We start from the raw sequence: 15,290 nt of genomic DNA, 5'->3' as shown, positions 1-15,290 counted from the left end.
GCACTTTTGGCAAGAATTGGCATGTTATCCCTGCACTGGCCACATTTCAAACTGAGTTATGACTTTCTACCTCCCTAAATTCCTCTTTGGCTGGCACGGAATGGCATTCATATGTCAAGCAGCCATGACTTCATTTCAATGAGTAGTAGAACAATTACTGTCACATACCTACTGTATTGAACAATCTTTAAAGTGTTTTATGATTTTCATGGATAAAGAGTGCTGTATAAATGTAAAGTTGAATAATAGTCTCATAGTGGAATAATAAAGATTTTGCATCAAGGTCTGACTGTTAAGTCTTATTCTGAATGAGGACACTAATACATGAAGTATGACAAGGTAATTTTTTTAAAGCAAAGTGAGGGCTTCCTTTAAAAATCAGAAACAAGTGAAAAATATATTTGGTCTCCTGATATCTTCATGTCAGATACCTAGAAAGACTCCTTTCAGTCTGCAGCTTCAAATATATCTCCTATATTTAATGATAAATAAGTGACATTACCCAGACTTTTCTTACTGATGAACGTGTAGCCTAGATTTACTTATATTTGTTCACAATAATTCATTGAAAGGTTGCAATTCTACCTTCAACTGTTTAAGATCACTGTTGCCAGTATAACTGCATACCTTGCCATATGTTGCTGCCGCATAAAATGGGTTTCTTTCCTATTTTAACTGTGGAGAAAATAACAATTTTTTGATGATGAAAAACATACATTCCTAGTGTGAAATCCTGGGTCCATTGAAGTCAATGACAAAACTCTCATTGCTTCAATAGACCCAGAATTTTACCCATAAGATCTATTTCTGATTTATACCAAAGCCATATTTACATCCACTTTTAGGTTCTTTTCCACTGACAGAGTGGTGTATAGTAGCCTTAGTGAAAATGTAAATTAGGTCCCTAGGGCAGTGGTTCTCAAACTAGGGCCGCCGCTTGTTCAGGGAAAGCCCCTGGCGGGCCGGGGTGGTTTGTTTACCTGCTGCATCCACAGGTTCAGCCAATCGCGGCTCCCACTGGCCACGGTTCGCCGCTCCAGGCCAATGGGAGCTGTGGGAAGTGGTGGCCAGCACGTCCCTCGGCCTGCTCTGCTTCCTGCAGCCCCATTAGCCTGGAGCGGCGAACCGTGGCCAGTGGGAACCGCGATCGGCTGAACCTGTGGTGTGGTAGGTAAACAAACCGCCCCGGTCCGCCAGGGGCTTTCCCTGAACAAGTGGCGGCCCTAGTTTGAGAACCACTGCCCTAGAGTCTGGAATCACTTTTTGTCTTATGGTTGACATAATGATTTGAAGAATGGTAAGACATCACAGTCTGTGCAGTCCCAACCTTCATTAGTGAATCAGATACCTTATTTCAGTGATAATTCATTTTGTAAGTATATTTCGGCAAGTATAAGTATAAAGAGCAAGTTTTTGCTGGATTATACAAGGTGTGTGAGAAATCCAGTTCAACAGTTTTCTTTTATACGAAGAGCACGTGCCCACTGCTGATTTTACAACTGCAAAAGCTGTTGATTTGTATTAGGACAGCAAAATTCAAACATGTTGCTCTCCTGTAATATAACACGACAGCTTTTAGACCACCAGAGCATGACTTTAGATGAAGTAAATGGAGGTCAGGAGTTCCCAGCAAAAAGAGATTGAAATCACCTCATCACTCCCACTTTAGGGGACTTCATGGCCCAAACTGGGTACCACTGTAGTCCTTTGAGAAGGAGTATGGAACTGGACCTTCAGCATCATCTTGAGAATTGAGACTAACTGCCTCCAGTACAAAAGCCAGGATATCAACGTCTACCTCGACACCAGGTACTTCAGTACTGACTTCTTCAGCACTGATTCCTTTGTTATTAATCTCTACGGTACTGCCTTCCTTGACACCAACGGTGTCTATACTGATTATCTTGGCAGCATCCACAATGGTACTGTCAACTCATTCAAGGAGGTTTATGGTAGCACTGTCCTCCATAGTGTGAATGTATATGGTACTGAACGAGCTACAGGAGACACAAAAGGCATAGTCTCCACTGCTATCTATGGTGCTGAACATTTCTACAACATTGCCTACTGCTGCTGCAGTGCCAAGCCCTGTTAGATGCCGGTCAAAGCTAATTTAATGGTGTCATGTATTTCCCCCCTACTCCAGCAGTTCTCAAACTGTGAATTGGGACCCCAAAGTGGGTTGCAACCCCATTTTACTGGAGTCACCAGGGCTGGCGTTAGACTTGCTGGGGCCAGGGGCCGAAGCCAAAACCCAAGCCCCACTGTCCGGGGCCAAAGCCTGTGGGCTTCAATCTTGAGCAGTAGGGCTCAGATTACAGGCCACCTGCCCTGGGGCTGAAGCCCTTGGACGTTGGCTCCTCCCCACCCTGGGCAGTGGGGCTTTGATTTTGGCCCTCCCACCCAGCATGGCAGGGCTCAGGCAGGCTCAGGCTTTGGTTCCCCCCTCCTGGGGTTGTGTAGCAATTTTTGTTGCCAGAAGGTGGTTGCGGGGGGAGGGATAGCTTAGTGGTTTGAGCATTGGCCTGCTAAACCCAGGGTTGTGAGTTCAATTCTTGAGGGGGTCATTTAGGGATCTGGGGCAAAAATCTGTCTGGGTATTGGTCCTGCTTTGAGCAGGGGGTTGGACTAGATGACCTCTTGAGGTCCTTTCCAACCTTCATATTCTATGATTCTATGATTGACTCTGAGTACTCCTATTAGGATAGCATCTCCATTAGAGGAAAAGTGCTCTTTATCTTCATCTCATTCCTAACAAAGCAAAGAGGGATCACTTGTATATTCCACAAGGGTGACCTCTAAAAAGGCATCACGGGCATTTTACAGACCTAATTCATCTATGGGATACAGAGATAGGAAGATGTTCTGGTAGCCTCTCGTCCCCCTTCCTTACATGTAGCATGTAGCCATGGTCCTAGTGGAACCCATGGGGTTTGCCCCACACAAGACAAACAACATCTGTGCCACCTTCTAGGATGAGGACTCACCCTCCTGTGCATCCTCCCATAAGGCTAGGGAGTCTCAGGTTGCAATCCATCAGTTTGAACAACCTAAGGAATTATCTAACGAAGAGCAACCTCAAACAGAAGAACAGATCATACAGGCTGCTATCTCATCATCGTCCCTAGACAAGGCAGTGGCTCCATCTACACCATATCACTTGGAAGTTCACAAGAGTTTCAGACGTGCACAGACCTATAGCTGATTCTCTAGAAATCCTGGCGGAGGTGATCCAAAAGGCTCTTCGACAATACTCCACACCATCATACCTAGTTGTCTGGCTTTACTCTTAAGTTTTGCTAGCTCTAACAAAGCCTCGTTTATCTGGCAGACTCCAATGACAGTGACACTGATTTCTGAGAAGGTGTATAAGAGGTTCCATGTACCATCCACCAACTCTAAGTATCTATATACTCATTCAGTATGTGACTTTCTGTTAGTGGCAGTGGCTACTGAAAGTAACACAAAACAGCCAAAAATGATGGTGAAAGACAAGAGGAAATGTATCTTGATTTATTCAGCAGAATTAAGCACCAGCCAGCCCGCAATCTCAAATTATTAACTACCAGGCTTTTTCTGAACAACCATGAGTTTTCAGAGTTTATCAATAAACTCCTGCAAGAGAACAGGGAGAAATTTAAATCTTTGGTTTCTGAGGGACAAATGATAGCAAGAATATCCCCCCAGGCAATGCTAGATGCCCCTGAGACCGGATCCCATCCCTGGCAAGTTCCATTGTCCTGAGGAGAGCATCTTGGCTCCAATGTTCAGGTGAGGGAGGAGTGTGCAGATGATGATGGAGGAACTTCCCTTTTTTGGGCCCAGATCTCTTTAGTGCAAAGACAGATGAGGCTCTTAATTCATTGAAGGACTCCCTAGCCACCCTTCATTTTCTTGGAGTATATACACCAGCTCCTAGATGAAAGTAAGGAAGACTACATCTTTTACTAGACAGAGACAGACAGACACTGAGTGCCTTTTTCCACCAAAGAGACTTGGAACCACCAAGGAAGCAAGGGTTGGAGGGGTGACCTTTTGCTTTTACATCATATTCATACCATGCTGCAACTATCTTGAGATAGTCATATTAATGGGAGAGGTGAGAGCTTCTTTTATTTTTGGGGAGTGGAGGGAGTCATGGAACCTGATAACATCAGACCACTGATGTTAGAAGTAATCTCAGTAGGATATGCTCAATTATTCTGTACTTCATTCCTCTTCCCCATCCCTCTCATGAAAAAGTGTGATACCATGAATCGGACTTACTTCTTTCTCTCAGAGCTGTAGAACAAGTTCCATTGCAATACACAGGAAAATGTTTTTATTCCAGTTACTTCCTAATACCAAATTCTTGCCTCAGCTATCATTTGAATAAAAAGTTCCATTTACCAGTTTTCTTCCTGGAACCGTATTCTAACCAAGGGGAGTCTAGGTTACATACAGTGGATGTCCTTCGTGCATTATCATTCTGTCTACGTAAGACCAAACCATTTAGAGTCTCCTCAAAACTCTTTGTTTAGTTTGCAGACAGATCAAAGAGCCAAGCTATTTCTACCCACAGGCTTCCAAAATGGGTGTTTAGCTGCATCAAGACTTGTTATATTCTAGCTACTTTAGATCCTTCAGTGCAGATTAGGACCCACTCCACTAGGACTTAGTTAGTTTCTGCACCTTTGTTGAGAAACATGCCCTTCTCAGAAATATGCAGTCTATACATTCATGAGACACTATTATCTGGGGTAAGTCCTTATATCTGATGCCTCTTTTGACAGAGCTGTACTTCAATCTTTAAGTAGACTCTGAGCACCTACTTCCTTACATCAGGTCACTGCTTGTGAGTCATCGAGGGTGGAATATATTTGCACAAACAGTTGAAGAAGAAGAAACAGTTACTTACCTGATAGCAACTGTGGTTCTTTGAGATGTGTTGTCCATATATATTCCATGAGCTGGCCTCGTTCCGTACTACTATGGGGTCCTGTAACACCTGGATTCTAAATGGAACTAAGGAACTAAGTGGTGGTTGACGCAGCACCACCCTTCATGACCTTGATGAGGGATACAAGGACAGTTAGTGCATAGGCACAGCCCCAAGGAACATCGCTGGCCAGAAGATTCCAATCTCAAGCACATGGGGCGCATGTGCACTAAGAGTAGACTATAGATGGACAGCACATCTTGAAGAACCATAGTTACTATAAGGTAAGTGACCAACTCTTTTGCATTACACTGTGAAGGAAATTAAGTTGGAAGTAGAAGGAAGTGTTTTGTGAAGATGTAGAGTCTGTCATGGGCAATGTGAATATGCTACATACGTACTATGGGACACCTTTTAATCATACTCTGACTAGACCTTTTCTTGCTTTGGGGGATTTACATTGTGGGGAATGTCACATTTAATTAATCTTAATTCCCTTTAAACATGCATTTTATTGAGTAAGTGACAAGTTATAGTAGGTCACCATTTCCCAAAGTGTGGAGTGCTCCTTCAGGGCGAGAGGGCACAAACGACTAGCTGGTGTGGAGGGGTAGATGGCAGATGTATAAATTAAGGTGGGTAAGCCTTTAACAACACATGGTGGTTTTGCAGAGGGACACAATTGATTTCCTGAAGGGGGACTCAGTTTTCAAAAGTTTGGGAAACACTTCAGTATGTATACAGAATGGTATAAACATTACATCAATAAATTTCTGTTTACCCATTCATTGCATATAGCCCATCTTTTCTCAAATAGTTCTGTTAATTTAATACAGGCAATACATCATTCCATTTCTTCTAATTCTTTTATTCTGGCCAACCACATTTCTATAGATGGTATTTGTTCCGGCAACCATAATGATGAAATACACTTAGTGGTTGCAGTCACAAAAATTCTAAACAGGTTTGTTTTAATTTAAACAATGTTGGACATTTTTCCTACCACTATAGTAATAGGAATTTGGGGGGATGTGTGTCTGAAATATCTCTTGTATCCATTTTCTAACATCAGACCAGAAGCTGATGCATTACTAAAAAATGTTTTTACAAGATATAAACATTATTGGATCCCTACACTACAGTGCCACAGCTGGATATCAGCATTTGACCTGCAATTAATTCCTTTGTATTTTCACATGACATCATAGAGGACTTGAGATCCGCTTTTGTGGCTTATGTCGTCACAGAATTCCTGGAAGGAATTGTTTCTTTGCAAGTCATGTAGCTCATCTATTATTCTATATATAGCTTTCACAATAGCAACCATCTGCTTTGAGCCAGGCACCTCCCATATTTTACCCTCCTTCACATTAAGTTAATCTGAAAGAATGACTTCATAGACATATGGAAGGAGTGTTGCCAACAAAACCCAAGACCAACTTTGAAAGCCACCAGCAGAATCTTTGTAGTAGGCATTGAGACCCCGTCTAAAATATTTTTTTTTCATTTCAAGTTGTCATAACAGCTGCACGCTGAATGCTCAGTGAAGTTTCGTATGTAAGATGCAAAAAAAAGGAATAGGGGCCTTACTGTTTGGCCGGTGTTGTTGACAAGTACATTTTTGTTTCTCTTGCTTTGTGCCCTGCATCTATGTGTGTGGTACAAGTAGGAGAGTGAAGAGGAGGAGGGGGATTATGGTTGCAATTACCATTCCATAATCACATCCCATTTAACAGTTTAAATTTTTATTGGCTTACACTTCCTACACTAGCTCTGCTGGAGCTTTCAGTATGTAGGAACACTTTAGCTGAATATATATGAACTGCAAAGTAGAAATATAATCAGATTATAAAGTGACGGTATTGGTTAAAACATCATTCTACTCTGAAAAGTTACTTTGTAAAAATGCTGGAGGAACCAACTAGGGGCAAAGCTTTTCTTGACCTGCTGCTCACAAACAGGGAAGAACTAGTAGGGGAAGCAAAAGTGGATGGGAACCTGGGAGGCAGTGACCATGAGATGGTCGAGTTCAGGATCCTGACACAAGGAAGAAAGGAGAGCAGCAGAATACGGACCCTGGACTTCAGAAAAGCAGACTTTGACTCCCTCAGGGAACAGATGGGCAGGATCCCCTGGGAGAATAACATGAAGGGCAAAGGGGTCCAGGAGAGCTGGCTGTATTTTAAAGAATCCTTATTGAGGTTGCAGGAACAAACCATCCCGATGTGTAGAAAGAATAGTAAATATGGCAGGCGACCAGCTTGGCTAAACAGTGAAATCCTTGCTGATCTTAAACGCAAAAAAGAAGCTTACAAGAAGTGGAAGATTGGACAAATGACCAGGGAGGAGTATAAAAATATTGCTCATGCGTGCAGGAGTGAAATCAGGAAGGCCAAATAACACTTGGAGTTGCAGTTAGCAAGAGATGTTAAGAGTAACAAGAAGGGTTTCTTCAGGTATGTTCGCAACAAGAAAAAAATCAAGGAAAGTGTGGGCCCCTTACTGAATGAGGGAGGCAACCTAGTGACCGAGGATGTAGAAAAAGCTAATATACTCAATGATTTTTTTGCCTCTGTCTTCACGCACAAGGTCAGCTCCCAGATTGCTGCACTGGGCAGTACAGCTTGGGGAGAAGGTGACCAACCCTCTGTGGAGAAAGAAGTGGTTCGGGACTATTTAGAAAAACTGGACGTGCACAAGTCCATGGGGCCGGATGCGCTGCATCCGAGGGTGCTAAAGGAGTTGGCGGGTGAGATTGCAGAGCCATTAGCCATTATTTTTGAAAACTCATGGCGATCGGGGGAGGTCCCAGATGACTGGAAAAAGGCTAATGTAGTGCCCATCTTTAAAAAAGGGAAGAAGGAGGATCCGGGGAACTACAGGCCAGTCAGCCTCACCTCAGTCCCTGGAAAAATCATGGAGCAGGTCCTCAAGGAAACAATTATGAAACATTTAGAGGAGAGGAAAGTGATCAGGAACAGTCAGCATGGATTCACGAAGGGGAAGTCGTGCCTGACTAACCTAATTGCCTTCTATGATGAGATAACTGGCTCTGTGGATGAGGGGAAAGCAGTGGATGTGTTATTCCTTGACTTTAGCAAAGCTTTTGATACGGTCTCCCACAGTATTCTTGCCGCCAAGTTAAAGAAGTATGGGCTGGATGAATGGACTGTAAGGTGGATAGAAAGCTGGCTAGATCGTCGGGCTCAACGGGTAGTGATCAATGGCTCCATGTCTAGTTGGCAGCCGGTTTCAAGCGGAGTGCCCCCAAGGGTCAGTCCTGGGGCCGGTTTTGTTTAATATCTTTATTAATGATCTGGAGGATGGTGTGGACTGCACTCTCAGCAAGTTTGCAGATGACACTAAACTAGGAGGCGTGGTAGATACACTAGAGGGTAGGGATCGGATACAGAGGGACCTAGACAAATTAGAGGATTGGGCCGAAAAAAACCTGATGAGGTTCAACAAGGACAAGTGCAGAGTCCTGCACTTAGGACGGAAGAATCCCATGCACTGCTACAGACTAGGGACCGAATGGCTAGGTAGCAGTTCTGCAGAAAAGGACCTAGGGGTCACAGTGGATGAGAAGCTGGATATGAGTCAACAGTGTGCTCTTGTTGCCAAGAAGGCTAACGGCATTTTGGGCTGTATAAGTAGGGGCATTGCCAGCAGATCGAGGGACGTGATCGTTCCCCTTTATTCGACATTGGTGAGGCCTCATCTGGAATACTGTGTCCAGTTTTGGGCCCCACACTACAAGAAGGATGTGGAAAAATTGGAAAGAGTCCAGCAGAGGGCAACAAAAATGATTAGGGGTCTGGAGCACATGACTTATGAGGAGAGGCTGAGGGAACTGGGATTGTTTAGTCTCCAGAAGAGAAGAATGAGGGGGGATTTGATAGCAGCCTTCAACTACCTGAAGGGGGGTTCCAAAGAGGATGGAGCTCGGCTGTTCTCAGTGGTGGAAGATGACAGAACAAGGAGCAATGGTCTCAAGTTGCAGTGGGGGAGGTCCAGGTTGGATATCAGGAAAAACTATTTCACTAGGAGGGTGGTGAAACACTGGAATGCGTTACCTAGGGAGGTGGTGGAGTCTCCTTCCTTGGAGGTTTAAGGCCCGGCTTGACAAAGCCCTGGCTGGGATGATTTAGCTGGGAATTGGTCCTGCTTTGAGCAGGGGGTTGGACTAGATGACCTCTTGAGGTCCCTTCCAACTCTGATATTCTATGATTCTATGATATCTCTCCTCAGCCTTCTTTTGGTTAGGCTAAACAAGCCAAGCTCTTTGAGTCGCCTTTCATAAGACAGGTTTTCCATTCCTTGGATCATCCTAGTAGCCCTTCTCTGTACCTGTGCCAGTTTGAATTCATCCTTCTTAAACATGGGAGACCAGAACTGCACACAGCATTCCAGATGAGGTCTCACCAGTGCCTTGTATAACGGTACTAATAGCTCCTTATCTCTACTCGAAATACCTCGCCTGATGTATCCCGAGACAGCATTAGCTTTTTTCACGGCCATATCGCATTGGCGGCTCATAGTCATCCTGTGATCAACCGATACTCCAAGGTCCTTCTCCTCCTCTGTTACTTCCAACTGATGTGTCCCCAGCTTATAACAATTATTCTTGTTATTAATCCCTAAATGCATGACCTTGCACTTTTCACTATTAAATTTCATCCTATTACTATTACTCCAGTTTACGAGGTCATCCAGATCTTCCTGTATGATATCCCGGTCCTTCTCTGTATTGGCAATACCTCCCAGCTTTGTGTCATCCGCAAACTTTATTAGCACATTTCCACTTTTTGTGCCAAGGTCAGTAATAAAAAGATTAAATAAGATTGGTCCCAAAACCGATCTCTGAGGAACTCCACTAGTAACCTCCCTCCAGCCTGACAGTTCACCTTTCAGTACGACTCATTGTAGTCTCCCCTTTAGCCAGTTCCTTATCCACCTTTCAGTTTTCATATTGATCCCCATCTTTTCCAATTTAGCTAATAATTCCCCATGTGGAACCATATCGAATGCCTTACTGAAATCGAGCATGTCACAAATGGGCTAGTTGTGGTAATTGCACTGGAAAACACAGCCAAGTTTCTGTGTCAAGCAGTGTCTGAGTTATCGTGTTGTCAGGAAATTGAACTGGTTCTATAGTTCTGTGTGTTAATTAAGTCATAATACTCATTCCCCAGTGCTTTAAAAATTCATATTTGTAGAAAACTACACTTTCTACCCCATATGACTTTACAGCCATCAGATGAATTAATTAAAATGAAAACTCTTATTATCCTTTCTTCTATTACAGATTTAAAAAAAGTATATAGAACTTGATCTGCCTTTTCTCCATCTCCACACACTTTAAAAATCAATACTGAAGACATCCTGCACAACACAATGTGCTTCATAAGCAAACATAGTTTATAAAATAAGAGAACATAACAAACCATACTATACAAAATGGGATGCTTAAGTACAGTAGTAAAGAGGGAATGTATTCCAAGTTTTCTAGCCCTGCTGATCATAGTTCATAGTACCACAAGATTATATGAAGTGCAGTTAAAGGCTGATATTTTTCAACATTTCTTTAGTCTGTAATTTTTCTTCTTGCTTATATTCATCAGCTCCATGTATATTGAAAACATACAGATTTGCTTAGTCATGGACCCGTCTTTTCACAAATTAACTGTATCACTGGTAGAAATTGTTTTCCATTATAATGTGACACACCCTACCCACATTCATGGTGAGGGCTAACCTCTTACCTTCTGCCTCTACTAGAACTGTTAGTACTCCATTTCTAAGTGTTAGTTCCTTTAATCTCCGATTCAGAAATTGGATACTAAAGAACCAAATTAAAGGGGGTATTCTGTGAAGCTTTGGAGAGTTTTACATTCCAAAGATTTTGATAAAAGGAAGCATTTAAAAGTAAGATCATCTGTGGTTATTCTGGCCTCCAAGATGTGTTAATTAGGATCATTAGCCTTCCAAGTGATTGTATAATCATAGTCCTCTTTCTCTCTCAATTAGAATGTGCTAACTGTAGATCATGGCTAATGAAACTATTAATGAAAATTATCTTGGTACTAAAGTAAATGCTTCACATATTTGTTCTAATATAATAAATCCGTGTTATAACTATCCAAATTTTACACCAGATTGTGAGCATCTTACTTCCATTGGTGAGCAGCCACTTGCATAAGTAGTCCCAGGGAATTTTCATGTGTGTTAACAGTTTACCAAGGGGAGCTGGGGTGTGTGTGTGTGTGTGTGTGTGTGTGTGTGTGTACGTACAATCTGGGCCTTTCTTTGCAGTGATCTCAGTGTAGTGATTTATAAGCTAAATAAATCTGGTTTAGTCGGTCCTGGTGTTATAGCAGTTATTTTTTGCAATGTTTTTTAGTAAAAGATTTAGTAACCTTTTCTTCACAGACTCCAATGAATCAAGCCTCAACTCGTTCCCACTGCATCTTCACCATTCACATCTCAAGCAAGGAACCAGGATCTGCAACCATCCGACGCTCCAAGCTACACTTAGTAGACCTGGCTGGTTCAGAGCGTGTTGCAAAGACTGGAGTTGGAGGCCAACTCCTGACAGAGGCCAAATATATCAATCTGTCATTACACTACTTGGAACAGGTAAAATTAGCAGAGTGTGAAACTCTGTCTTTTACTTATTTATTTATTTTTAGTCATGTATATTGCTTTTGAAATCTTGATACCTATCTCATTTAGTTTCAGGACCATGTATTATTGCAGTGTTTCTCAACCTTTTCAGGTTGTTAACTTCTTATTCAAATTCAAAATTTTCAAATCCTTCCCCCCCACTTTACATTTACATTAAAAGTAAGACTACAAAATGTATCCGTGCTAACAATGCTAAACCCTATATAATTTATTTGTATTTTCTTTTGCTATAGAGACTCTTTTAAGGGGAAAATGCAGTGCTTGATACTTTTTCAGATGGTATTACAAGCCTTTGTTGGGAAATAGGTGATATTTTTTGAGTTGCTGAAGTTCAATACTGTTGATTTGTCTTAAAAAAGACAGACTCACAGGAAGAAAGAAAAGAATAGCAGAGGAGAGAAGATGTAGATTCTGTATCTGTCTTTTTTTTTTTTTTTTACTAGCAACATAGTTGCTGGAAAATTACAGGCATGGCATTTGGTTTATTAGTCACTCTGAGTCTGGATAGACCTTTGCCAGGTTACTCAGGCATTGTTTTTAGCATCCCTTGTTGGTTATAGCAAATGAGTTCAAGGGTAGTTTCATCCTACCTGGCCTAACTGAGTTTTTATTTGATAGAAGTTAAAAAAGAGAGACAGAAAGGAATTAGGTGGTGATGGAAACCTGCAAATTAGGGAGAGGAGTAATAATAAGAACCTTTGGTTCACATCCTAGCTATCACTCGTGATTCAGCTGATCCTGTTGAAATGGTGCTGTCATCTGATTTCCTTTTCTCGACTGATTTGGTCAGGATCTCTTTCAGGAAAATGATGTGATGGTAAATGTCAGGGTCTCAACAGGCTGGGGGAAGGGCTGATGACATCCATTATGATGCAGCTTCTTGACATTCAATGGTCCTATGACAGACCTCTGGGATATAACCTGGACTGTGAGTCCATTGTGTCCCCTTTTACTCTCTGGATCAGGGTACCTCTCACTCTGCTCTGCTAGCGACAAGCAGCCCCTTCAAGCTTTGCTCTAACATGTGAAGGCACACCCAAAGTTACATGCATGCTCTCTCAGCCTCCCATGAACTATGCACAGGGAGACCTCAACAAACTCCCCTCAGGCGCAGCCTTGCACCCCAGAAATATACCATCTTGCACAGCTCAAGACCTCCTCTTGAACAATGCAAGCTTATTAATGGGTTTGCCATTTCATCAAAGGATAGTGGACATGCACCAGCTTTAGTAATCTGATCAGATCTCCCAAGCACTCAGGACAAATTTACTGGTTAAGATTAAATATTAAAATAAATGTATTAGCCACAGAAAAATAGATTTCAAGTGACTATAAATGGTAGGCATAGAGGTCAGGAATAGTTACCTAAGAAATAAAAAGTAAACACGCGTTGTAAATCCTAAATTTTATCAGACCAAGTAAAATTTGAATCAAGCAGCTTTTCTCACAAGCTGACAATTCTTAGTACACAGGCTGAATTCCTTTCTCATTCTGGGACAAATCTCCCCAGTTCAAAGTCTTTTTCTTCCCAAACGTTCTTGTTGCCTTCAGAATAAGTGGGAGAGGAGAGAGGGGTGATCTCATGATGCCACTGTCCCTTATTTTATACCCTCCGCTCATGTGCCTGTAAAAATACTGGCTCAAACATGAAGTCAAGTATCACATGTCCTGAGGCCTTGCTAAGTCATGGAGTTAAGCAGTCCCCATTGTGTGGAGCTCAAGCAACTGTCTCTTATTGAATTTTAAATCTCTTGTTTACAATGCCCCGGCTGGTTAATGACTGGTGATGGTCTCTTAACACCCATCTGGGTGCGGGTTACTCCTTTGTTGCCACTGGAGAGCCAGTTGTGGGCATCTCCCAAACTCTCAAAATATTTCAATAACAACCATATAGCAAAATCTCATAACTCCTTATACAATGATGATATACATATTTTGACAAAACAATGAGTTTCAGCAAATCATGACCTTTCATATAATACCTTACAAGGCATTCTTTGAACAAAATATCATAACTATATACAAGTGGTGAATATGGGGGTTACAGGATACTATTTTGAGGTACAGTATGTCACAGGTACCTTTCTTTTTCCTCCCCTTGTTCCCTCCTTCCAGCAAACTTACATAATTGTCTTATGTTCCCCAGAACAATAGTGTTTTGAAAGAGACTCTCCTCTCACCAAATAAGGATCTGGTGGTTCCATTTATAGACATTTCCTCTCATCTTAACATGTTGTTACCCTCCAGGAGCCTTTTCTATTTCAATTAATGCTTCTTTTGTAAACCATTGTTACATACTATTTCTACGTCTCCCTGAGTTTTTACCTTTTATTCACTTTGGACAATCCAAAGCTCCCACCAAGGGTAAAAGAATCAGCAAAATAACATACTGATCAATAAATTACTATTGCTGTATATATGTTTTGTTGTTGCTATGTTAATAAGTTGGAGTAATTATAGTTTGGATTGTCTTTCAAAGGCCCATTTGACTGTAGATGCAAGCCCTCACACCTGCTAGAGGACTGAAGTTCTTTTTGAATTTTAATACATAGTATTGTTTCCATGGTCCAGTAAACACTATGCCTCTTGCCAAACTTTTGTTGGTTTTGGATTTCTGCTAGTGAATACAGTACTTTTTCCAAAAGTTTCATTTGAAACATGTATATGTCACAATAACAGGGTACATCTTGGCTCATGAGGCTGACATTCAGTGAGACAAATGGTAAAAAGAATGAAGAAATGAGCAGAGCATATTGTATAACTTTGTACCTCATGAGATTTTTCCCTTTAATGCATGGGGACTTATCCCACTGCATACAGCATTTGGCAAAACGGTCAAGTGACAAAAAACCTCTTGAAAACAGGCTATTTTGTTTTTCTGAAGCTGGGAAATATCAACCAGTTATTCCACTAACCAGTGAGGAGATTGTGGGGGGGGGGTGGGGGGGGGGGGGAGGGAGTGGATTTTTTTTAAACAAAAGTCTTATACCCTGTTTAACTTGCAGTGAGAGGCACACATGAAGGCCATTAAAGTAGCTAGCTAGTAAAAATGATGCTGTTGATACTACTGGCTCTTTTCCACCTTCCTGCATTCTGGCCTCCTCTGCTTGGAATTGTGATATTATGAAATACAGAGCAGTCAAAATCCTTCCTCTAGATTCACTGGATTCTGTTTTATGATTTATTTTATTTAAAAACATTAGAAATACTTTCAGGAACAGAGGGAGAGATACATCCTTTCAAGATACACCTCTACCTCAATATAACGCTGTCCTTGGGAGCCAAAAAATCTTACCACGTTATAGGTGAAACCGCGTTATATTGAACTTGCTTTGATCCACCAGAGTGTGCAGCCCCCCCCCCCCCCCCGGAGCACTGCTTTACCGCGTTATATCCGAATTCGTGTTATATCAGGTCGCGTTATATCGAGGTAGCAGTGTATCTTAATACTATACTCTGGGGTTTACTTAGCTCTACTGTTAAGGCACAAGGTGAATATATACTGATTCTAACCAACCAAGGATTGCAGAAATCCCTTTAAAAGTGTATAGCCATCACATTCTTATTGGTGGTATAAATTGAATTTGTATGTGATCTAAAAAAAACAATCAGATATGTGTATTTACTGTACATTCTAAATATGGATTTAGTACCACAGGTAGCCAGTCAGAAAACACAGTCTGTC

The 15,290-nt window shown here is 41.8% G+C and overlaps 1 protein-coding gene across 15 annotated transcripts in view; it reads left to right on the top strand.

Annotated features, from left to right (window-relative positions):
• Window positions 1-15,290, top strand: part of KIF6 (kinesin family member 6) — a 378,942-nt gene that overhangs the window by 149,864 nt on the left and 213,788 nt on the right. For all 15 annotated transcript variants that reach the window (XR_010599843.1, XR_010599844.1, XM_042848514.2 and 12 more), the window contains one exon: window positions 11,351-11,557. Coding sequence is in view for 13 of the 15 variants with exons in the window: in XM_042848514.2 (XP_042704448.2) it covers window positions 11,351-11,557 (207 nt within the window). In the remaining 2 variants the exon portion in view is untranslated. The remainder of the gene's footprint in view (window positions 1-11,350; window positions 11,558-15,290) is intronic.

The sequence above is a fragment of the Chrysemys picta genome, chromosome 3, assembly GCF_011386835.1.
Source record: "Chrysemys picta bellii isolate R12L10 chromosome 3, ASM1138683v2, whole genome shotgun sequence".
Classification (NCBI taxonomy): domain Eukaryota; kingdom Metazoa; phylum Chordata; order Testudines; family Emydidae; genus Chrysemys; species Chrysemys picta.
The sequence above is the reverse complement of the archived record's forward strand: the minus strand, read 5'-3'. Positions and strand labels throughout refer to the sequence as shown.